At 39.6% G+C, this 25,637-nt stretch overlaps 3 protein-coding genes and 1 pseudogene across 4 annotated transcripts in view; 2 read left to right on the top strand and 2 right to left on the bottom strand.

Moving 5' to 3' along the window:
• The window catches only part of LOC144632334 (uncharacterized), a 229,078-nt gene that overhangs the window by 20,991 nt on the left and 182,450 nt on the right, over positions 1-25,637 (top strand). The window lies entirely within an intron of this gene.
• Positions 481-24,782, bottom strand: LOC144632345 (actin, non-muscle 6.2-like; annotated as a pseudogene). The gene is made up of 4 exons (XR_013566888.1): positions 24,713-24,782; positions 24,530-24,640; positions 3,169-3,458; positions 481-955 (listed from the first exon to the last, which is right to left on the bottom strand). The product of XR_013566888.1 is annotated as an actin, non-muscle 6.2-like (transcript).
• LOC144632286 (uncharacterized) lies at positions 13,323-20,032 on the top strand. Its single transcript, XM_078490902.1, has 2 exons — positions 13,323-15,083; positions 19,065-20,032. Exon 1 carries the CDS (start codon positions 13,790-13,792, stop codon positions 14,996-14,998), a length of 1,209 nt encoding a protein of 402 aa, XP_078347028.1. The 5' UTR covers positions 13,323-13,789; the 3' UTR covers positions 14,999-15,083; positions 19,065-20,032.
• LOC144632319 (uncharacterized) lies at positions 17,808-20,032 on the bottom strand. The gene is made up of 2 exons (XM_078490941.1): positions 19,974-20,032; positions 17,808-18,637 (listed from the first exon to the last, which is right to left on the bottom strand). Exon 2 carries the CDS (start codon positions 18,612-18,614, stop codon positions 17,808-17,810), a length of 807 nt encoding a protein of 268 aa, XP_078347067.1. The 5' UTR covers positions 18,615-18,637; positions 19,974-20,032.

Raw genomic sequence — 25,637 nt, 5'->3', positions numbered from 1 at the left:
AACTTGAAGAAATTACTTCCATCATCAAAATGACAAAACCATAGCTTCATTACAAACATGCATGTCCCCCGAGCATTATAAATAAACGTTACAAACAAACGGAATTACGGTTCTTTTTTTTCTTCTGGAGGCCTTTCTGTAGCTTTACTTTCACTGTCGCTTAGCTCTACTTTGAAAACTGTTCAGCCCAACAGTTTTTCAAAAACCCATACTGAAATGCGTTTAAATCTTTTGATCTTGCTCATCCGTATTTTATTTTGTATTCGCTCTGTTTTTAAAGTTTCTTGGTTACTTTTATATTCACTCAATTTGATGGCCCTTTTTACAGGACAACTCGGATTAATATTAATCCGCGGATTGTCCGTGGTCTATTTTCCAGTAAAACACTCGCGGCTATATAATAAATATCGCTATTATCGTATCGTGTCAATATAAATTTCTACTTGTTATTAAAGTGATTGATTTTAAATGCTGGAGTTTTTAAAAGCATTTTCGGTGAACGATTGAGGGGCCAGATTCGTCATATTCTTGCTTGGAAATCCACATCTGTTTGAAGGTGGACAGCGAGGCCAAGATCGATCCTCCAATCCATACAGAGTATTTACGCTCAGGAGGAGCAATGATCTTGATCTTCATCGTGGGTGGAGCGAGAGCAGAGATTTCTTTCTGCATTCTGTCAGCCATTCCTGGGAACATGGTGGAGCCACCAGACAACACTGTGTTGGCGTACATATTCTTACGGATACCCTCGTCGCACTTCATAATGGAATTGTATGTGGTCTCGTGAATACCAGCAGATTCCATTCCAATAAAAGCGGGCTGAAACAGGGTTTCGGGTGCACGGAATCTCTCGTTTGCAATGGTGATGACCTGACCGTCGGGAAGCTCGTAACTCTTCTCCAAGCTGGAGCTTGAGGCAGCAGTCTGCATTTCTTGCTGGAAGTCAAGGGCATAGGCGTTCGAGGCGGGGGGCGAGGGGGGCTGCAGCCCCCCCAGTGCCAAAATTTTTCGGGCAAAACACTAAGAATTCGGGCAACAAGCCAGAGAAAAAATAGAAAATATTAAAGCAGACAAATCTCAACATTACAATCAAAACGAATTATGTCAACAGAAAAAGTATTGGAAATATACCGAACTTTGTAGTTCAAAAAATCCAAATTTCTCATTTCGTTTCCTCTCGCAAATTGCTATGATCAAATTCAATTTTTCTCGCAAATTCTGCATGATTCAGCTGCAATCAGCTATTCCATAGCTTGAACGTTTGCGCGCGGTGGACCCAGTTTAAGACCTTGAAACAAAGCTGCGATACGGTTACAAATGTAATGAAGCTAATGCTTTTGACTCAAATGAGCTCAAAAATTTTAACAAAATGTTTCAACCCATTCATTCCTGAATGTTTCACACAATTTAGACAACTTTCAAGTGGGGAACTAAAAACAATGTAAATTGCCTCCCAAAAATACTTGTATTTTTGCTGAACTAAAGTGAATAAATAAAATATTTCCGAAGAAAAAGGATTCAGTGCATTGACATCTTCGGACAACGCCACGAGATTAATTAAAGAACTACCGTTTCCTTTAAACAAGCAGGCAAGGTTTGTACACAAGTATTAACGCACGTTCTGTTGTCCATTTCGTATGCTTCTTTATTCGGCTTTCAGCCCATGCCATTTTTTTTTTCGGGCAACAAGGTCTCCGCCCCCCCAGGTCCGAAGGTGCCCGTACGCCTATGGTCAAGGGCCACATAGCCCAGCTTCTCCTTGAAGAAACTTCCGATAAAATTGCCAAAATTTTATGAGGAATGTTTTCAAATTTTTTCTGAGCATTCTGTAGCGACTGCAGTAAACGTTCAATGCTTGAATAACATTTCTAGGGCGGATATAATCATATGGAACAATAAACATATTTGTGTCGATGATAAATCAATTTTCCGTCACACATTGTTTGAGAAAGGAATAATTACGCTTGAAAATCTTATAAATGACAACAATGATTTAATCATTAAGAATCCTCGTAGCTCAATTTTTACACCGGTAGAAGTGTTTTCTCTGATGCAAGTCATTGATGCGCTGCCAATACAATGGCGAAACTCCTTAACCGCCTGTGGGCACAAGTGCAATAAAGCATTTGTTCTAAATGATCACATTAAATTGCGTTTGAATAATCAAGAAGTGTTGATTAACAAGGCTGTTTCAAAAAACGTTTATCGTGAAGTTCGATCCAAGTATGAAACCCCTCCAACTGCGCAAATGAAATATTCGGAGCAGTATTCTAGTGCGTGCTTAGAATGGCGAGAAATTTACAGTCTATCCTCTAAGGTACTCATAGACACAAAGTCGAGAGAATTTCAGTATAAAATCTTAAACAGATACTTAACAACCAACTCATTTCTTCACAAAATTGGTTTGATTGCCTCACCATTATGTACTTTTTGTGGATTAGAGAGCGAGTCCCTCGAGCATTTACTTATCACATGTTCATTTACCAGTGATTTTTGGCTAGACTTCATTGACTGGTGCAGAAATACAAACATTGTTTTGGAGGAACTTTCTGATATAGATAAGCTCTTTGGAGTTTGGAAAAGAAAAGAAGATTTCTTACTACTTAATCATCTTTTAATTCTAGCTAAATATCACATTTATGAATGCCGGAAGAACAACAACCGTCCATCTCTTCGAGTATTCATTAAAATTGTTAACTATACATACCAACTGGAATTATATGCAATGAAATCACAAAATCAGGAAGACAGCCAAAATGTTAATCTTAAATGGAAAAAATATACCGAGAGTTTATAGATTTCTTAGTGGGTAACTCCTTTGTAGCCAAATAGTATTCTTTAAAACAAAGTATATAAATTAAGCCATATAAATTGTAAGTAATGGTTATTGTAAGTTATGTAATCCTGTGTTAATTGTATTATTATCAGCAGCACAAAACGAAATCGTATAGAAGTGGAAGTGATTGTAGATGTAATTGTAGTCGTGTTGTAAATGATGTAAGTAGCGATTTTAGTATTGTAATTTAAGTAAGGTGACTGTATTGTAGTGCAAGTAGCTGTGTTGTATAACATTTGTATTATAAGTAGTGTGTTGTAATGAACTGTATTTAGCCTCAGTGTTGTAAGTAGGGTTGGCAAATTCATTAAAAAAAAAAAAAAAAAAAAAAAAAAAAAAGCTTCTCCTTGATGTCACGCGCGATCTCGCGCTCGGCTGTTGTGCAGAAGGCGTAGCCACGCTCTGTCAGAATCTTCATGAGGTAGTCTGTCAAGTCCCTGCCAGCTTAGTCAAGACGAATGATGGCATGGGGAAGAGCATAACCCTCGTAGATGGGAACTGTGTGACTGACACCATCACCGCTGTCAAGGACGACACCAGTTATACGACTTGAGGCGTAGAGAGACAACACAGCCTGGATAGCGACGAACATTGCTGGAGATTTGAAGGTCTCGAACATAATCTGTACAAAAAAGAAATACTTTTTTACTTACTGAAGTTTACATTTATAAAAAGAAAAATCAAAAAACCCTCTTATCTGTCTGCATCTATCCTTTGCTGTGGCGAAAAATAACTTTTATTTTAATACACGACTAACACCCGAGAGGGGCAGTAAGTAGAATAAGCCAATTCTCTTGGCCAATTAGATTTTTTCTTTTCTTGCTCCATTAATTTTTTTATAAATTTTTAAACTTTAAAATGGCGTTTTAAGGGCTTCTTTAGGATTAAAAATTCATAAAAAATTAATGGAGCAAGAAAAGAAAAACCTGAGACAGCGTTTTTTAGACAAATATGTAATAGATCAAATTCCACGTAAAAGTTAAGGCTCTCACGTAAATGTGTTCTCAAATAAACCTTATGTTGCGCAAAATCATAATTGCAAACAAAATGCTGACGTTGCTATATGATCAAAACCAAAACCAAAATTACAATCTTTATTCAATGGGCTTTCAGAAAATATATTCTTTATTGGGGTCATCATTGATGGTTTGCACACAATTTCACTGGAACGAAAACGCCAATTTTCCTTCCGTCATACCTTAATTGCCGGTCCAATATTTGCTAAGCAAATATACTTTGGTATAATTCGAATTTTACCAGACTTCACAAAAATTTTAACTCGATTAAACTTTTAAACAATGCTGTGGAAAATAGTTCACCAAAAGGGTCGTTTTGACGAAATACAAGAAAATTCGAAATTTCGGTCTCGGGATATTTACAGATATAGATAGACGCTCTAAAATGCAAACAAAATTGATGTTAGATAAGTGTCACTGTTTGACCAGGTAAATAAAAGAATCAGTCAACTGTTTACCACTCATACTGACCAATCGGCGCTTTGTATTGCCTTTTAAGGACATAAAACCAGTACAAGTATATTGAACCCGTCAATTTCAAAGCTTTGTTTGGCTTTTGCATAACAATAATAATAAAAGTATTTATATAGCGCCAAAATCCACTAATTGCCCATGGCGCATTACAATAATAATATTGTAAAGCGTCATGGGCATTTAGTTAGCATCTAATAACTTTGCCTTTTTTTAAAAAAATCTCCTGTCTACAAATTGAAATGCTACATTATATAGAATTAATCCCAAACATTTTGTCATTTTCTTACCAAAGAAAGGTGTATGGTTAGTCGGTCTATCACTTAGAAATCTGTCCAGGGCAAAATGTAAATGGAAATTTGGGGTTTTATTTTGCTGTTTATTTAAAAAAAACAGCAACTCGAAGAATAGTTTTCACCGCTTTATACAAAATAATTTTATTTTTAATCGGGCGTGGCCGATTTATAGTTTACCCTTTGGTCGTCCTAGAGCGTAGTCTCCTGGCTCGGCCAAAAAGACGGGGATAGCTTGGGGTTGCTACAAAACCGCTACGGGTGACGCATACCGCAATGGTTTTCATTTTAGTTTTGACAGGAAATCGTTGCAGGCACACTTGGTCGACTTTTGGGTTAATGTGTAATCAGGTTGTGTTTTTTTGCTTCGGCGGAAGGACAGAGAAAAAAGCTTACGGGGCAAAGTACAGTATGGGGCCCAGTTCTCGGCCACTTTTGACGTAAACTTGTATTTCTTACCTCAGAAGAACCGCAGGAACTTGAAATTTCTCCCAGAGCTAGCTACATTATTCAGCTTTTTGGTGTAAAGCTATCGACCGGTCAAAAATTAATTTGCCCGAGCAATAATAAAAATAAAAGCTCCATTTGTGGGCCCAGTTCTCGGCCACCTTGGCCCAGTTCTCGGCCACTTTTGACGTAAACTTGTATTTCTTACCTCAGAAGAACCGCAGGAACTTGAAATTTCTCCCAGAGCTAGCTACATTATTCAGCTTTTTGGTGTAAAGCTATCGACCGGTCAAAAATTAATTTGCCCGAGCAATAATAAAAATAAAAGCTCCATTTGTGGGCCCAGTTCTCGGCCACCTTGGCCCAGTTCTCGGCCACTAAAAAGCTTGTGCGTAATTATCTGTAAAAAAATGCTCAATTAATTTTCACAGTCATAAAATCACTCTGTAAACCTATTTATACTATATCGATCCCAAATTATTTTTATGATGCTTTGTTTTACTTTAGAAAAGAAGGATTTTAACGCGCCTAGTTGCCTATGTGCAGGTTCTGGCAAAACCGCATTGTGTGACCCGTGCATTTAGATGGTTTATTTTGCAGTGAAAAGGTCTTGAAAGATTTAGGTGTTGTAGAAATAATAGACAAGACAAGAGTCAGCTCAAAACCTAGAGATAAGATTGAACTTTATTTTTAAAACATTTATTTCTTTCATTCTGGCAGCAGCAGATGAAATTATATTAAAAACCAAGCGCTAAGCTGTGATAGCGAGCAGGGTGGCCGAGAACTGCAAATACGCAAACGTCGCAAGAAAAAATTTCGAAGTAAATTAAGACCAAAAAATACAACGGTTCAACGAAAAGTTAACTAAAGCAGAAAGCTGAATTATTCTACGTTTCACATGCCAAAAATTAGCTCGTATGGTGGGGTCTTTTGGATAAAATACGAATTTAACTACATCCATGAATTTGGAGCCGTAAACAAACAACTTTTTCGGGAATGCAAATTCACCTACCTCCGCGTAAACTCGACGTGTGAGCTTTCTATATCGAATTGAACGATCAAACTCAAGATACTTAAAGCACATGAATCAGTCTATCGTTTGAAGGAAATACCTTTTTCTTTTGATTCAACTGGAGTGTGAAAAAACGCGTTAAACACAAAGTGGCCGAGAACTGGACCCGGCCGAGAACTGGGCCCCATACTGTACTGATATTCACCATTGTGAAATTGCACTTACTTTGACAAGTTAAAGTTATTTTTGTAAATGAAAAAGGTAACGTCATTGATGTCACGCAGTTTTTTTTTTAGCAAACTAGATGGTTTGCTGGTTTCTGACTATGAATGGGGGTGTAATCTTGCGGTATATTTTTTGAGCCTGACTCCGCCGTAAAACTTTTTTTTTATTTAGCAAGAACTGTGTCGATTTTCATTTCTGAACAATTGGTCGTCAAGTCGTTTGTCACAAAGAGTAGAATGTTTGTACAGCATGTTTTGGAATTATTTTAGATTTGGTTAGTAAGACGCTTCTGAAGACCTGAGCAAAACATTGGGAATGTACAGTATTAATAGGAACTTGAATGGAATTTTTCACAAGTTGGATAAAGGTATCAACTGAAAAAAATGGAATTCAAAATGAGAACTTGGATTTTGTTGTAATTAAATTTTATCGCGGATTGGATGCATAATATCACGGCTTTGAAAGTCTTCAAATAATTAGAAAGGTTCCTTTCTTCCTTTTGATCTTATTGTTATTTTCATGTATTGATTATTCGAAAGTGGTTTTCGTTGATACGAAAAAAAACGGGTTTTCACTGAATTGCTTGAAGTATTTTTAGACGTGATAATATTGGCTTAATCAAATTACATTGTGCACGAAATATTTGTTATTCTTTTGTCTTGAAACTTTGAGGAAATTGAAATTTTTGTTTGACAGTAGTGTATGAAAGGCATTTTATAGAACTGAATAAAAAATAAGAAACATTGATAAAGGTTATTTCAAAGATTTATTTTGCCTGATTTTGAAGGGTTTCAGGAGTTTTAAAGAGTGCTGGTAAACGGCTGTATGTTGTTTGTGATTACGGATCTTATTTAGTTTCGAACGCTCTAATTTTTGAAAAGTTAAAACAGGTTAAAACCGGGCGGTTTCATGAGTTTTTTGGGTAGAAAGGTACGGTGGTGGTCAAAAAAAAAATGTTTAGAAAGGAATGACTGTAGTAGCACGTAAGTCGGAGGTTTGCGTGAGTCACGGGGTATAGTATGCGTGAGCTGGATTTCCGGCGTCATAACGGCATGTTTTGTTTACTGAAAGATACACTCGACGTTTAGTTAGCTTAGTCGGCTTGGGAAACTATTTTAAAAATGAATGTTGTAATAGTTAATTAATAGTAACCTAGAATTAACCCACTCTCGATTGGAGTCTGTTCTGGATTCGCGCTACCTTTTCGCCGCGAAGGAATTTTGTAAAATTTCGCTAGTGGAAAGAGGTACTGTAAGAACAGTATCAATAACTCAAAAGGAGGAACTTCTTTGTAGCTCTGAATTAAGACGTATGATAAAATTTTAGAATAAGAAACTTTCGATATATGGTTTTCATATTGTTTTTGTCAATTTCCTTTTGTGGCAGATTTTTTGAGAATCAGCTTTTCTTTCGTGTGATGACAGACACAGGACAGAACGAGAGGTGGATGAGAAAGATGCCGAAGATGAATAGGCACCGAAAAACGACAAGAACCGTCAAGGACTTATCTTTAGAGGGCGGGGAGTTTTGGCATACTGTATTTGAGGACTGGACTGGACTAGTAAAACGCGGACTAGTAAAACGCGGACTTGTAAGACGCGGACTAGTATAACGCGGACTAGTAAAACGCGGACTTGTAAAACGCGGACTAGTAAAACGCGGACTCAGGTAAAACGCGGACTTGTAAAAGGCGGACTAGTAAAACGCGGACTAGTAAAACGGGACTTGTAAAACGAGGACTAGTAAAACGCGGACTTGTAAAACGCAGACTTGTAAAACGAGGGCTTGTTAAGCACGGACTTGTAGAACGCGGACTTGTAAAACAAGCGCTTGTAAATCGGATAAAACTAAACGGTTTAGCGAGCGAAACAATTTGTGTTTGAAGCTCTTGTGTGTTTCTTCGACGGCATATTTCTAGCTTTTTTGAGCACTCTATGGTCTGTTTTAGCGTGGAGATGTTTTTGCAGTATAGCACATGTTCGTTCTGCAAACCCCTACTAAAACAACGGGATTGATGCTATGAGTTGTGTGCATATGTTTCTTTCTTTTCACTACTTGACGTCTGTTGAGTGCAGTCGTTTGTATTGCTCGCACGAGGTAGAACGGGGCCCGTCCAGAAATCAACAGTCAATCGTAAATAAAGGTGACGGGCCTACACGACTCCTACGTTCGTGACATTAGAATATTTGCCGTTAAATGTTTAAATTCGGTCTTTCGACCTTATTTGCTTCTGACTTCTTTCTGAGGGTACTGTTTTAATTTGGGGGCAGTATGTGGTAAATAAAGGTGACGGGCCTACACGACTCCTACGTTCGTGACATTAGAACATTTGCCGTTATATGTTCAAATTCGGTCTTTCGACCTTATTTGCTTCTGACTTCTTTCTGAGGTTACTGTTTTTTTGAGACATTATGTATTGAAGAGAGCCGTAAGATGATTGTGGCCAAGGAATTCGAAGTGTCTAGAGGCGTTTTACAAGTCCGCGTTTTACTAGTCCGCGTTTTACTAGTCCAGTCCAGTCTGCAAGTTAAAGACACATCAAGACCACCCCACTGTGAATTGCCATAGCACAGACAAAATTATAGTCAATATCTTATGTGTTTTTAAGAGAATTACATAAGAACCAAGGCATGTCTTGTCTTGCCTTACATTGACATGCAATAATTTGGAAATACTAAGCTCGTAACAGTTTAAGACAGAATCCATCAGGAATTTGAGTAACATTAATTTTAGTTACGCAAAAATTGAGCACCAGAATAATTTAAATCCTTGTGTTCTTTCATACCTTGTTAAAGGCTTGAAATGTGATAACACCAACATAACACCAACAACAGTTCTTTATCAGTGGGGATTGAAGAAAAAAAATAGAAACATCATCACACAGTTGACCCCCATGCAAAAACACTCCAGGATGTCACGGGGCTGTTTGGTGTCCGTCTGCCAATTTCTAACTTCAAATTCCAATGTTAAATTCACATTAAATTTTCAATATTTCTTAGTTGTCTAAATTTTACTAATTCTTTTAAAAAAACTATCACCTGCCAAACATCCCCAAAAATCACTCAAAAAATTACAAAATACCGCAATACATAGATACATGGGATGAGTGAAGTTTCCTTGGATTCCTTGAAACACCAACAAGATATTTCCGTTTAAGGTGGCTGATAATGGGTTTCTTTTTTTTTTTTTTTTTTTAATTGCAAACACACAAAAGCACATCACTTACAAAAATACAAAAAAAGTATGCCCACTACTCACTACTTATTGTACAAATACTTAAGCTGTGCACAATACAATACGACACTTGCGCTTCTTACAATTCGACACTGTATACTATTTACAACACTTACACTACTTACAATGCGATGCTTACTACTTACAGTGAAATATATATTTTTTAAATACAAAAGAGACTAAAATACTATAAAACTATACATGGCACAAGAGCTAATTGACAGAACTTACACTGCACTTACAAAAAAAAACTGAAATTGTCACTAAACTAATACAGCTACTCACTATAACAACAGATCTAATGTAACTAAAATGATAAAGGATAAATATAACAGACAAAGAAAATGCACCTAAACCTGGCTCTTTTGCTTAAACAGTGGAAAGAAAGCTACCGCATCGCTTATGCAGAGAGTGGTCCACTTTGTTTCATACTTTTTATAGCTAGAGTTTTTAATAGCGATTTGTCTTTCACATTTAATTTTGCTTTCCAGTAAGGCAAGAAAGACCTTTATGCTAGGAGTCTCTGACTGATTTCTTGCGAGATATAGATGATATTTAGCAATAAGAAGATAGTGATTGAAAGCATGATAGCTGGTGTTCTCAGGTCTGTATCCATAAAGAATTTCCGAACAAGTAGGATTGAAATTGTCAGAGCGATTTGTATTCCACCATTCTATGACGTCTTTCCAAAATAGCTTGACTTCGGGGCACTCGCAAAACCTATGGAGAAGTGTCTCATTTTTACAGTGGCAGTGTTCGCAATGTGGTGACTCTTTTATTTTCATTCTATAGAGTGAGAGATTGGTAGGTATGATGTTATGTATGAGTTTATGCTGAAAGCTTCTTAATCTATTTTCAACGGTGATTCTAAATGGAAGTTCGTAGACATCCTTTAAGTTTGTCACTTGATTTCTTAGAGTGATTTCGACGGTAGGGGGAGAGAAGGACCTTTCCGCAAGCATCAAACGGGCTTTTTTTGCGGAGACGATATCATCGCTATTTGAATCAGCCTTTGGGAGTTCGCTAACACCACCGACACTGTTGCACGTGATTTTTCTTTTCCACGCTTTGGGGATAGCAGCGAGAACTCCGGCGTAGTCGAGGAAAGTGCATCGAACGCTGAATTTGCGCTTAAAATTTTCGAAAGAGAGGAATTGGTCGTGATTGTCGAGGAGATCACTTATTTTTAAGATGTCTTGATTTACCCATGTTTTATAATACACCGTTTTACCATTGGTCTTTATGAACAGGTTGTTCCATAAAAGTTCTTGTTTGAATTCATTTGCATTAAGCGGTTCCTTGTAATTCAATTCTTGCCACACCTTAAGAATATTTTTATAGAAAGGTGGTAAATTGTTGAGGTTCAGAAATTTTAGGTCGAAATTGCATTGAAATAGAAAAGCTCCTCCGACTTTACTTAATAAGGAATCAAGGCGGGCACACCAGTGACTGCCAGCCGATTCGCAATAACGATTAACCCAGGTAATCTTGAGGGATTTTACAACATCTTCAAAGTTAATCATATTTAGACCGCCTTTGCAGACTGGGCCAATCAACGTTTTTCTCTTAATTTTATCAGGTTTGAAATTCCAGATAAAGGAGAAGATGATGCTGTTGACCTCTTTTATGAATTCGGCAGGAACGTTTAAGACGGAGCAGCAATAAACAAGTTTGGCGATTGCTAAATTCTTTACGATGGCTATTCTGCCTAAGATGGTTAGATGTCTTTTGCACCAGATGTTAAGAACTTTTTTAAGTTTGGCAAGTTTCTCATCAAAGTTTAGTTTGATTCCAACATTCGCGCAATAAGGGAAACATATTCCAAGTGCAGTGACATATTCTTTCGGCCACGAAATGCCAAAACGCTCGTCTTTTCCTAATCTGCTTTTCCAACGACCTAGCCACAGACCCTCAGTTTTTGATCTATTAATTTTCAGACCCGATAGATTGCTAAACTGATCAAGGAGAGCAAATAGAGACGCTGCGGAAGAGTCGTCGCGGATGAAAGCGGTGGTGTCGTCTGCATACAAACTAAGTTTAGTGATCTTATTCCCGTTTTCGAGACCTTTGATAGAATCAGTGATTCTTATCTGGTGTGCGAGTGGTTCTAAAGCGAGAACAAAGAGCAGTCCCGAAAGAGGACACCCTTGTCTCACTCCTCTTTGTAGAGAAAAAAACTCTGAAGAGTGACCATTGTTGATAACGCAACTAGAAATATTGCTATAGAATGTGCGAATCCAGTTAAGGAAACTTGGACCAAAGTTCATAATGTTGAGGACCTTAAAGAGGTAGTCCCACTCTAAAGAGTCAAAGGCCTTTTCAAAATCTAGAAAGAGTATCATACCTTCCTTATTCTCATGTTGTTCAATTATGTCTGTAATTAGACGGATATTTTCACCGATGAATCTGCCTTTAATGTACCCCGTTTGGTCCCGCTCTATTAACAGGGGGAGTACCTTCTCTAAACGCCTTGCAATACATTTTGTTGCTAGTTTATAGTCGGTATTTAAGAGAGAGAGAGGGCGCCAGTTTTTAAGCAGTAAAGGATCCTTGTTCTTTTTCGGGATTAGGGAAATAATTCCTCGTCTCTGCGAGATAGAAAGCTCTCCCAGTAAGGCGCCATGATTGAGACACTCAATCAGAGGGCCCGACAGCTCCTTCCAAAAGCGTAGGTAGAACTCTGCAGATAAACCGTCCGTGCCCGGCGACTTGTTGTGTTGAAAAGTTTTTAATGCGGCGAGGCATTCTTCTGCGGTAATTAAACCTTCACAAAGGCTTTGTTTCTCGTCATCCAGTCTAGGTAGAGATTGATATTCGCAGAAAGATAATGGGTCTGCATCTGCTAGCTGTTTTTGAGATGAATAAAGCTGCTTGTAAAAGCTTTTCATGGTGCTTAGAATAGACGTTGGGTCCTTAACAGTAATACCCTCGGGCGTCTTTAATTTTGTGATGTGTCGTTTTTCATAACTTCTTTTTTCTAGGTTATAGAAGTATTTGTTGCATTTCTCGCCCATCTCGTACCATCTTGCTCTGCTCCTAATAATGGAGCCTTTAGTTTTCTGCACAGCGATTTCATCTAATTCGATTTTGAGTTTCTTTGCCTCGTTTACAAGGGAAGTGTCTTCTGGGGAAGCGTCAATACGTGAGTTTATTTCGTCTAATTTTTGAGAAAGGTTTTGCTCGGTGTTTCTTTCTGCATTAGCTTTCCTTTTAGCAAAACGGATAGCGAACATCCGAATCTCCATTTTTAACATTTCCCAGTAAAGCCTTTTGTCAGCAATACCTTTGTGTTTCTCACTACTATGTTTTATAGTAAAGGCCATTTTTGTGACAAACTCTTCGTTCTCCAGAAGAGAATTGTTGAATTTCCAGTAACCAGGACCTCTCTTTTCCTGTGTTACATCTGGTTTAATTGAAATGGTAACCGGGGAGTGATCAGAGTCGTAGTACGCACCAATGTCGGTTTTTGAAACCCGGTCTAGTAACTGCTTGGAGATGAGCCAAAAGTCTAGCCTACATCTGATCTTACCCGAGCTGTTTTTCCAGGTATATCGCGTTTCATGTGGGTGTTGTTTTCGCCAAGGGTCGACAAGGTCGTAGTTATTACAAAGTTCCTCCACCGATTTGATAACGTTTTTTTTAACCAGAACGTCTTTACCTCCAAATTTATCTAAAGCAGACAACGGACAATTGAAGTCTCCGCCAATCAAGACTCTGTCGGTTTGGCATTCGCGGATGGATTCGGTCATCTTTTTAAAGAAAGCAATTTGCTGGGTTTGGTCGTTTGGTACGGTGGCCCATAGGTGTCACGGCAAAACCAAAAACTTCACGGCAAAACCAAAAACTTCACGGCAAAACCAAAAACTTCACGGCAAAACCAAAATCATCACGGCAAAACCAAAAACTTCACGGCGAAACAAAAAACTTCAAGGCAAAAACAAATTACCTTACGGCAAAACCAAAAACTTCAAGGCAAAAACAAATTACCTCACGGCAAAACCAAAAACGTCACGGCTAAAACAAATTACCTCACAACAAAACCAAAAACTTCACGGCAAAAACAAATTACCTCACGGCAAAACAAATATATACCTTACGGCAAAACCAAATACCTCACGGCAAAACCAAATACCTCACGGCAGAATCAAATGTCAAACTCACGGCAAAACCAAATACCTCACGGCTACATCAAATTTAGCTCACGGCGGAAGTGAATTTCACGGCGGAAGTTATTTGTCATCCCCTCGCGTGTTGCATGTCGGTTGAAGCAAAGATGGCGGAATCGGAAGACTCGGAAGACGGGGATTTAGAGCTGCCAGAGGAGGAAGAAGATGAAGAAGGTCTCATTCGGTATTACTTTTTCAGAGGTTTCGAGTACAAAGAAATACGTTTGTTTCTATTTAAGAACCATGGTATTGAAATGAGCTTAAGTACCTTGAAACGACGAATCAAACAGTATGGTCTTAAAAGGCAAAGACCGGATTATGACATGGATGATATAAGGCAATCCATCCAGAGTATTGTCAACGGCCCTGGATGTTTACAAGGATATAGATCGGTATGGCATACTCTGCAGCTCAAAGGTAAAAGGGTACCACGCATCGTTGTTCAAGAGCTCCTCAAAGAAATAGATCCAGAAGGCAGCGAATTACGAAAGGCTCATCGTCTTAAGAAGAGAAAGTATCACAACCCAGGCCCAAACTATGCTTGGCATTGTGACGGCTACGATAAACTTAAGCCGTTTGGCTTTGCAATCCATGGCTGCATTGATGGTTGGAGCCGCAAAATAATGTGGTTATATGTAACGCGATCAAATAATCAACCAAACAATGTGGCAGCTTATTATCTTGATGCCGTTGAAGAGTATGGGGGTTGTCCTGTTGATCTGGTCACAGATCTGGGCACCGAGAATGGGATTATGGCGGCCATACAATCTTTCTTAAGAGATGACCCAGACAGTCATAGGTACGTTCCTTCCCCCCGAAACCAACGAATAGAAGCCTGGTGGGCCTTTCTCAGGAAATCGCACTCTACTTGGTGGATAAATTTTTTCAAAGATATGGTAGAGGGAAGAGTAGTCGATCTGACTTCAGAACTTGAAATGGAATGCCTGTGGTTTTGCTTTTCTGGGCTGCTACAAAAAATCTTAGATGAAGTTAAAGAACACTGGAACACTCACCGCATTCGAGGGTCTCGTCATGACACTATGAGCGGTAGACCAGATTCACTGTTTTACCTTCCTGAACTTCATGGGTCTACTGATCAGTTCTTGCTACCCATAAGTGAAGCAGAAAGAAATTATGCTCGGTCCCATGTCATTGAAATCGATTCTGACAATGAGTATCAGGAATACTTTCAGTACGTTTCTGGACTTTGTGGTCTTGAGCAACCTAATGATTGGAGGGAAGCACTAGAGCTCTATGACATTCTTCTACAGTTTGCCTACAATGGAAGCACCACTTAACGTTTCCATCACCCATCTCATATGACTGCTTTTCTAGGCTCTGATTGTTGACAATACCGAAGGGACCATGCATTTTTTCTGTGAGGTAGAAAAAGTTCTTGGATTTTGTTTTTGAGGGGGGGGGGGGAGGGCGGGGGGCTGCTAAAAAATAAGGGTTCAAATGGGATCACCCAAAATAATTTGCTTTATGTTTTAGAATGGTGTCATCCATAATGATGCAAACAGTCTCCCAGAATGCCCAAAGGATCTCTACTGGGTATCTGAAAATCCAAATTTTCCTTGGGGGAGGGGGGGGGGGGAGGGGCATTTATTTATTTTAATTGAAAACCTGCATCACCCAAACGAGGATCGTTTACTAGAAATCGATAACAAATGCAAGTTATATCCATTTTTATCAATTGATAAATAGGTATTGATTTTCATTACCAAACTACGCTTGTGGCAACAACAGTTTTTTGGTGTCTGCTTGTCTGCTTTCTTGACACAACAATTAAAATTTTTAGGACTATGAGGGGGAGGGGAAAAAAACTTGATGTAGAGGGTTTACAGGGGCTTGCCATCAAATCCCACCAGCTTTCCCCACCGCCCCCCCTCCTAAACTCTAGAAAAAATGATCTGTCCCTTAGTAAGTTGGTGTTTTGCAGATGAATTCATGCTTTGCTATGTACTATTTAAGGATGTAATATAACAGAATTATGGACAGTTTGCTAACCAACTTGTTGATATTTTATTGTTTTCTATCAACTCAACATAAAGGTAAACATGTAACTACAACTTGGACAAAACTGTTCAGCAAGCTATCGCTTTTCTCCTTCTCGATGTCATACATTATATCTGCAACCTTTTAACACAACATTGAATAGGATGTTAAAGAAATGGTCAAAGTTATTAGTTTCAAATGGTTTTAGTTCTGGCGTTCGAAGAAATAGTATTACCAGCACAAAACTGGCAATTTCCCAACAATTTTTGTCTACGAATGTAACACATTTTCATCAAAATGAGGTGCATTATAAAACACTACTAAGTCTTATTGTTTTGCCTGTACTAAAACTATGCTCTATGCAGTTTACTTTATCTATAGAGCGGCAACAACAGTAACAAAAAATGAAAACGGCCAGTGTCCATGGGCTCCTAAAAACGCCTGTTAAAAGACTAAAATATAAACTGGTAACATGCTTTTCCCAGCAGAAGTAGCTGTCACAAACATTACACAGATGTGTTTCTGTGTGAAATAAAATGTCAACTTTTAAACAATACTGTAAGTGGCATGATATCATATAACAACTATGACTACAATGACAATCGAAACAGACTACAGCTGTTAACCAGGGTCTCACTTTTCATAAACACTTTTTGTTAAGTGGTGGTGTTGAGATTAAGTTAAGAGAATATGAGCATCAAAGTACTGTATCTGATGTCAACATACAATTATCTGTATCTTTTTGCCGTTATGAAGTTTAGATTTGGCATTGTTTAGATAAGCAAACACTTGGAAAGATAACCAAGCTCAGGTTTAAGAATGATGTCAAGGAAGTTTAACAATAGGCAGCTATCAAACCTACAAGGCCATTTAGATAGGTACAACTTGGACCTTACAGAAAGACATTATAATTCATGGTTTAGCAAAAGCCTGGCCTTTGCAAAGGGCTAATAGAAATACATTTTTAAATGCATCGTATCCTTTCATATGATTCACTGGAAATGTTATTTCCATACCGCAGGCCCCTACTAAGGGGAAACAAATGGTGTGTGATGGGTTTCGCATTAAACACTCATGATCAAACTTTGCAATAATTTCAACCTTTTGTCCATTTAACTGCCTGTGTTTTTGGCCTGTAAGCCACCCCATTACTCCAGCAGATGTCAACTCAGCTGTGTCGAACTTTTCAAATGGCCCCTCTGTGTTTGGTTCCAGAATGTCACCAGGATGATCCTCACTGTAATTCCATGCAACTGGACAGTCATACCCAGTAATAGGTCCCTCATCTAAGGCCATTAGAAAGTCCTGGAAGTTGTCCATCATCGTTTCTTCCAGTTCTCTTCGTGTTGAGCCTGCTGGAGAGAATTCTGGGTTAATCAAACTGAACAAATAAGTGGCATCTACATCTTGAACTTGCTCTTTCACAAAGAAGGGCTGGCAGACTGCTGGTTGGTTTGTAACAATGTCTGCTAGTCCATACATCTTCAGGCCTTCTTTGAACTCCTGGAGGTATAGGATGCGCTTGTTCACCAAGCTGACTGCAACCGATCTAACAATACCATCAATGTGTGCCATATCAATTGGTCCAGTGTATCCATGTTCAAGAATCGTGTCCCTGTGGTTGTCAATATCACTCTTTATGCTGTCAAGTAGCTGTTGCTCGCTCTGGGTCAGGTCATTTTCTTCGCTCAGGTTTAGGATATCCAATTTAGGGTTGACTAGTGTCTGAAATGCAACTTCATCCAGGAAGCAAGGTGGTGGTCCTCCTTGTGCAAGACTGTTGGCTACAATTTCCCCAGCTGTCCTAAAGTTGCCGTTTTGGACATGATATGTTGAATCAATAGGGCTTCCATTGGGAAATAATGTATTTCCAACAGCAGGGATGACTTCCGTGAAAAACTCTCTTGCCAACGCTCCCGAGTCAATTCCATCCTCCCCTAGGAACTTAACTTTTATTTGATGATGTCCACCTTGCCTTTTGGCCTCATACCGCCACAAGTTTAAAACACGTGGTAAAGGTGTTTGCCTCCTGATAGTGATAAAAAACTGATTTGTCTTGTCCACTCTCTTTTCTAATTCCTGGACCACAGCAGTGGGACTAGTAAAGTTTTAAGTGCTCTTAATCTCTATTTCCTGTTCTTTCACACTCACATCAGCACTTGTGGCTGCAACCTCATTGTGGGTGGTTTCTTCAAGTAACTGCCTTTGCAGTTCCATAGCAACTTCTTCATCATGTTTTATTTGAATTTCTGTTTCTCCAATTTCACTTCTTTCACTACATTCATCACTGGAGGTCAGGTCTATTTTCAATCGCTTTGAAGAATTCTCTCCTTGTTTATCAGCTGAATCTTCATATTCATTCTCTGGTTCATCATTCCAATCAAGGCCAACAGTTTCTGAATGTTTAAACTCTTTAGCAGTGCAAAGATACAGAGTTATTCGCTTAAAGTCTTTGCCTACTTCTTCCTGGTAACGATGTAAAGAAAAAAACTCTTTTGCCGGTCCAGGCAAAAACAAGGCCTCTTTACCATCATCAAGCAAGAGAACATAATCTTCACCTTCTTCATAAAGGTTGCTGTTGAAACTCTTCCATTTCTCGACTGCCTTCTCACACAGGACTTTATATGGGGCATCTCTAGGAACTTTCAGCGCTAAACGCTTTCCTCGTCTAGGCTTCAGATTTGATTCATCTTCAGACCATTCCATCAGTCCAATAAAAATAACCACCTCAGGATTTATTTCTTTACCTTTGGTGCCTTTATTTTTTTTGTTCTTCTTTGAAGGCACTTGTCGTCCACAGTCGGCCTTTGTCTTGTGCTCATAATATTCCTTGAAACTTAATACTCGACCAAATGCACCTTTGCCCTTTGGTGGCTCTGAACAGCCAGATGGACCTGGTTTACATGCATCTGCCATCTCTTTACCATCCTGCACAAGTTCTGAAATGAATTCGTTTATTAAATCAATCGACCAAATGCTAATTTAGCATGATTTTTCACAAGAACTGTGTCTCTCAGATAAAAGAAAACTTAAACAAAATCCCCTACCGGTAAATGACAGATTTTCTCTACTTTTTCATATCCGTACCCTTTTATATACCTCCCTACTAGGGGGATAATCTGTAAGTTTGTTTGCACAACAATCGGGAGTGGGATTAATTTGTAAACATATACCGTAAAATTCTGGTTATAAGCCCCATGGCTATAGGCCACTCCCAATCTACCTGAAAAAACTACATCCGGTTATGAGCACAACACCTCCCCCCCCCACCCCCCGCAGGGGTGGACCCAGGATTTTTCTTAAGAGGGGATGCACCACTAAAGAATGGCGAAACTGACTTTTTTTTTTTTTTTTTTTTTTTCGCAGAATACCAGTTGTATTAGAGGGCCGCAGGCCATCTCAGGGGGTGCACCTCCTGCAACCTCCCCCTAGATAAGCCCCCATCTGCTGGAAGACAGATAAACACTGCCGTGGCATGTTTCGAAAAGTTTTTTTTTATATCACTTAGAAGCCCCCTGGATATAAGCCCCTCCTTTTATAAGCTTACCCAGAAACCCTTACGAAAGCCCAGGAGGAGGAGGCACTCTATATATTTTTGGGTGGGGGTGTGCCGCTGAGACTCTGAAACCCTTACCCTATACCAGACCATGTTCAGCTGATTTTGCAACCCTATACTAGACTAGACACTGAAAATCCCTACCCTTTCCCAGACTTGTTTTTTTAGAACTGTATCATTATATAGTGCTTTTTAATAGAAATCCATCTGTCAACAACATTGCCACGATGACTTTATTTACGTTTAGAAGTCTCTTTCTATTCCGAGTTTCTATTCCTATTCCGAACTTAATCCTTCATACCACTGATCAGTTTCCCGGCAAATGATACCCTATTCCAGACCAAAACTCTCTGATTTCTATACCATATCCCAGACTAAACTGCTTGAAAACCATACCCTTCACAGCGGCACATACCTATATAGCTCATATATGGGAGTGCCCCCCCCCCGGATTTTTCGGTGTGTTGTAAAGCTCGCGCAGCTTCTGAATCAACACAACCACTTATTGACATCAGCCAACTTCGATTATAATTAAGTCAGCTACACAAGCAGCTTCAAAGTAACCCTGTTTCTAAACGTGTAAAAATGTAAGAACACAATTGCCTTTCATGTTCATCGCTTCAGGCCTTCAATGCGATCGCTCGCAAGCTACAGCACGTGTTGTTCCGAAACGAAGATTATAAAATCCTACTGTACTTTGCAAAACATAAAAAGCTTACCTTTTCCACACTTTACACAGTAATTTGAGTTAGCTCCAACTGAGGTGCCACAATGGTGGCAAAACATCACAGGCTTCCCAAGCTCAAAAGTCGTCTTTTTGATTGTTTTTTTAGAGCCCTTCGGGCGGCTGACTCTACATACGTGGTGTATGCGGCAGCTTGTGTATATAGAGAAATGTATGGGAAAATCACGGATTCTCTACAATCGGGTAAATAACTATCTATTTTGAAATAAAGTTTACCTACCTCAAATGTGTCGCTTACTTGTGTCTTGTGCCGAATTTGAAGCCATTCCGACGCCATTTAGCGAAGTTATTCGAAGTCGTTGTCTCCCCTTCTAAAAAGAAGGAAAGGCAGACCACTCCATCGATCGGTGGCCAGAGCTCACTCCACAAATCGCTCTCTCCTCAAAATGAAAAGTCCCGAATCGCAATAAAACCAGCAGTTCCATAAAGCCCAATAAATTTCACTCCACATACGTGTGCTTCGGCGGTCGAAAGTCTCGTAAAGAACGAGAAATTTTGCTTTAAATTCGCCTATTCGGCTTTCCAGATGTGTTTGTGACTGACCTCGCGCCAACGGTCAAGTTTCACGCTGGGACTCCCAAGGGATGTTTTTTGAAAGCTGTATTGTTCGCTAATGTTTACATAGGTAAGGGAAAAGCCGCGTAAATATAAATCTGACACCTCCACGTGCAGAATAAAGCAAGATATTCGCGAGCATTCAAGACAAGATAATATCCCCAAAGTCGCAGGAAATTTTGTTCGATCACCGCGTCGATCAAAAACTACATTTTGTATGATTGTGGCTTCAGGGCTTCAGCCCTAGCGTGAAACTTGTTGTCGTGTTGTCAGCCCGTGACTTGGTTCTAATGCACCAATCAGAATGGGGATGAAACCAGATACTTGTCGTTGAGTAACGACCGTTGGCGCGAGGTCGATCACAAGCACATCTGGAAAGCCGAATAGGCGAATTTAAAGCAAAATTTCTCGTTCTTTACGAGACTTTCGACCGCCGAAGCACACGTATGTGGAGTGAAATTTATTGGGCTTTATGGAACTGTTGGTTTTATTGCGATTCGAGACTTTTCCTTTTGAGGGGAGAGCGATTTGTGGAGTGAGCTCTGGCCACCGATCGATGGAGTGGTCTGCCTTTCCTTCTTTTTAGAAGGGGAGACAACGACTTCGAATAACTTCGCTAAATGGCGTCGGAATGGCTTCAAATTCGGCACAAGACACAAGTAAGCGACACATTTGAGGTAGGTAAACTTTATTTCAAAATAGATAGTTATTTACCCGATTTTAGAGAATCCGTGATTTTCCCATACATTTCTCTATATACACAAGCTGTCGCATACACCACGTATGTAGAGTCAGCCACCCGAAGGGCTCTAAAAAAACAATCAAAAAGACGACTTTTGAGCTTGGGAAGCCTGTGCTCTATTCTGATTGACACTAAGACAACAGCAAAACACTCCCGGTTGTCAGACGCCCGCCATTTTTCCAATGCCTGAGTAACCTCTACTTCGAGAAAGGAGTCATTTCCGCCGTGAAATTCACTTCCGCCGTGAACTAAATTTGATATAGCCGTGAGTTATTTGGTTTTGCCGTGAGTTTGACATTTGATTCTGCCGTGAGGTATTTGGTTTTGCCGTGAGGTATTTGGTTTTGCCGTAAGGTATATATTTGTTTTGCCGTGAGGTAATTTGTTTTTGCCGTGAAGTTTTTGGTTTTGTTGTGAGGTAATTTGTTTTAGCCGTGACGTTTTTGGTTTTGCCGTGAGGTAATTTGTTTTTGCCTTGAAGTTTTTGGTTTTGCCGTAAGGTAATTTGTTTTTGCCTTGAAGTTTTTTGTTTCGCCGTGAAGTTTTTGGTTTTGCCGTGATGATTTTGGTTTTGCCGTGAAGTTTTTGGTTTTGCCGTGACACCTATGGGCCACCGTAGTTGGGGCGTAAATATTAACAAAGCAAAATTCGTCTTCGCCAATAGTTGTGTTTACAATCAAAAACCTGCCGTTTTTATCTCGTGTAACATTAGTCACCTCTTTACATAAGGAGGGTCTGAGAAGGATCATAACACCTCTGCTATGTTTCGAGCCGTGCGCGAAAAAGATTTCACCGCCCCACTCAGCTCGCCAGAAAGCTTCCAAACTAGTGTCGCTGTATGTCTCTTGAAGGAAAATTACGTCAAATTTTTTAAGATGGAGCCACCGAAATAGCTTTCTTCTTTTGATGGATTTGTTAAGGCCTCTTGCGTTAAAGGAAACTGCATTTAAGTCCATGTGTAGGTTAGATTTTTGAATTTCTTACCCGTAAAACATTCGTGTACCACACTCTGCAACAATACGATAGCGTTTAGCTTAGCAATAGGAGCGTTTATAAGAATGGTATGCACATTACAATAAACCAAGGAAAAATTTAGGTGAGAATGGATTGTAAATGAAAATAAAAGCACGCTACATCTAACAGTAAACATAATAGAAACACTAATTAAGCTGCGAAGCAGCTTATTGTATAGGAGGGGAAAATTGAATAGCATCGGTTGCTACGCCAAGACACTCAACACCCTCCCACAAAACTCTCCGCAAAATTAGATTAATTAGTGAAGCAAAGGAGGGCGAGGTGTCGAAAAGAAAACGGAACACTTACATATTAGCATAATTGACGGAGAGAAAGAAGAAAATAAACTTTATGATAACAAATTAGTGGATTTTTCTTAAGTCATCGGCTTCGTGGATTCTGATGGCACGATCGCTTTGCGATTTTCTAATAAAGATTTTTCCGTCCACAGTCCATGCGTTCTGCCAGTTATGATCCTTTTTGAATTTTCTAACTTTAGCGAAAAGACCGCGCCTGTAGTTAGTTAGATTCTCGTTGATGTAAACAGCATCTGTGTTATTGAAAAAGTTTTTCAAACTTACTGATTTAAGATGCTTCCTTGCTTTGAAAAGTTCACTTTTCGCTCTGTGGGACCTGAAGCGAACTATAATTGGTTTGGGGACGTCAGTCCTTCGTGAAGACATCCTGTGGCATATGTCTATGTCGTTATTGGTGATGTGAACGTTGACCACTTTGGCAAGCTTGATAACTTTCTCAGCGACATTTTCTTCCGGCGACTCTGCGATGCCGTGGATTTCAAGGTTGTGCTTTCTAGTATACTGTTCCAAATCATCTATTTGATTGATGGCGGTTCCGAGATCGCTGCTGAGATCATCAATTTCTTGATATAGGTCATCGATTTCGTCTTCGGCCGTTCGAACTGCTCGTTTGAGCGAGTTCACCTCAGTCTTCAAAGCTTCGTTGTTCGCCTCTAAGCTTTCCACTTTACTGACATGGAATTCAAGTGACCTTTGTAGCTCATTGTATAGGTCGCGGAGTGCTCGATTTTCTTTGAGAAGCTCGTCCGTATTTCTTTGAATTTTGTTAAGCGCACTCCAGATACCTGCCAGATCGTTCTGTTCGGCCATCAAGTACTCGGAGGTTTTTGCGGATTTATTTGGCGGTATTTCGGGTGAGCTGCTGCTGCTAGGTCTTTCACCTCGCTTCCCTCCGATATAACGCGGTGTTTCTTCGCATTCACTTAGTTTTTCCTCCATTTAGTTGAAAAGCGGAGAGTTCAGGCAGCCTACTCAAAAAAGACGCTGCCGTCCATCTTGACTCGTTCCAGTCCTCCTTATACTTTGGTTCAGGACTAAAAGCCTTCATCAATTGCTATTACAGTAATGGTATGAAACAAATGTTCAATCATTCATCAACAAGTTGTGATCATTTTCTTGACAATAGTAGTTCCCCGGTAAACGGTTGTAGTACTGTCCCATCAAAGTGCAATGCCTGGAAAATACCGAAAAGCACACGACCTTCAGGTGAAACCGCACCTTACAGTATTACCAATACACTGCACTTTGCTAAGTCTTAAAACTTTACATTGTCTAGTCGTCTACTTCAATCGTTTATTTGTATTGTGTGAGATACATTTACAAATTGAAACCATCATGTCATTAAGTAATAATGCAATCTCGACAACGTTCTAGATATTATATTATGCACACTAATACAGCTCATGCAAGCCCTGTGACTTACACAAACACAGTCGGACTGAGTGCTACTTAAGTAACTGCTTCGTGGTTTCTGCTGTACTGAACCCTGCCTTTCAAGGCAAAGCGCCCGATTTTAAGCTTCTCAAGCTTCTCAATGTTCTTGTTTAGTCAAGAAAACGCATATGAAATGCAAAAGTATTTGGTGATTATATTTTGTAAACCGGAGTGAATTTTAAATTGCCTTCAACCTAATTGTTTTGAAACCTCGTTGTAATTTCAGTCAATTCTCTCTCAACGGACACATCTATAAGACGGACGGTACTTCTGAAAGACGGACACCTGGTGATGGTCCCGTCCCTGCCGTTTTTAGTCATTTTCCTGTAAATAAAACCCCTATAAGCCACCTCTCTAAAACGGACAGCTGGAGCTGGTCCCGACGGTGTTCGTTTAAGAGAGGGTGTAGTGTTGTGTTCTAGTCGCTAGTAGCAAGAATGGTCAATCAAATGAGTAAAGCGTATATACCTGGGTCATCTTTTCTCTGTTATCAATTGGGTTGAGTGGAGGTTCCGTCAGCAGAACTGGGTGTTCCTCTGGCGCTACACGCAGCTCGTTGTAAAATGTGTGATGCCAGATCTGAAATTAAGGAAATTCGCGGTAAAATTTTGTTCTAAGAATTCGATATTTACGGCAGAAATCGCGAATTACCTTCTCCATATCATCCCAGTTGGTGACGATGCCGTGTCCGATGGGACGTTTCAGAGTCAGAATACCTCGCTTGTATGAGGGTCCTGAAGGGGTAAAATGGAAACTGGGATTTGCCTATTTTTACTGGGATTTGCCTATGTTTTCACTGAAAAAATGGGATTTGGGTCACTGGGACTGGGATTCACAACCAGAAAATGGGAATGGGAAGCACGTCAGTACACGAAAAGAACATATATTTCAGGCTCAACAATATTCCTAAAGGCATAGTTACAATGTTGAAAACTCTGAAACGAAACCAATGCCTGCCCGCAAGTGTCTTTCAAGTGGCGCGGATTAAGTTACTCAGCAGAACAGCTTTGACTAAGCATGCTCAAACTAGCGTAATCCAATATGGGCGAAACACATCCTCGTACCCAGGGTCTTCGTTCCCTTTGAACAGCGCTCTGGAAACAAGCGAGCCTGGAAGGTTCTGATTGGAAGTCCAACAATATCGGACTTCCGGTTGAATTGCGCATGCTTAGCTTTAAAAACCATGACTCAACGATCTTCTTGGTGTTTACTTCCGGCCATTTTATTATTTTTAAAACCAATCAAAATCAATCTTGCAATAGCCAGCGTAGCTTGGCGTTTTAGTCAGTCGGAGAGAGTAAGAAATCGCGCGCGCGAGCAAAAGCGACGGCGAGAGAGAGAGAAAAAAAGAGTCGCTCGTGTCGTCAAGATTGCGCAGTAAGAAACGAAGACTCGAGGTACGTTATTGGACGAAACATGTGACGGCAATTCCTCTACTAACCTAGTAACACACGCGGAAAATTGTGAATAAGGCATTCCTCTGAACTGCTCACTCAAAAAACTGGAGAAAACGTTAATACAGATGTGTTGAGTTGAGAATTTCAGAAAACGAAAGGGATTTACCGATTTCAACTGG

The sequence above is a fragment of the Oculina patagonica genome, chromosome 12 (assembly GCF_052425735.1).
Source record: "Oculina patagonica isolate OP01 chromosome 12, crgOcupat, whole genome shotgun sequence".
Lineage (NCBI taxonomy): Eukaryota > Metazoa > Cnidaria > Anthozoa > Scleractinia > Oculinidae > Oculina > Oculina patagonica.
The sequence above is the reverse complement of the archived record's forward strand: the minus strand, read 5'-3'. Positions and strand labels throughout refer to the sequence as shown.

Coding starts and splice junctions, on each gene's coding strand:
- LOC144632319 (XM_078490941.1), bottom strand. CDS start 18,614: ATGGCAGATGCATGTAAACCAGGTCCATCTGGCTGTTCAGAGCCACCA.
- LOC144632286 (XM_078490902.1), top strand. CDS start 13,790: ATGTCGGTTGAAGCAAAGATGGCGGAATCGGAAGACTCGGAAGACGGG.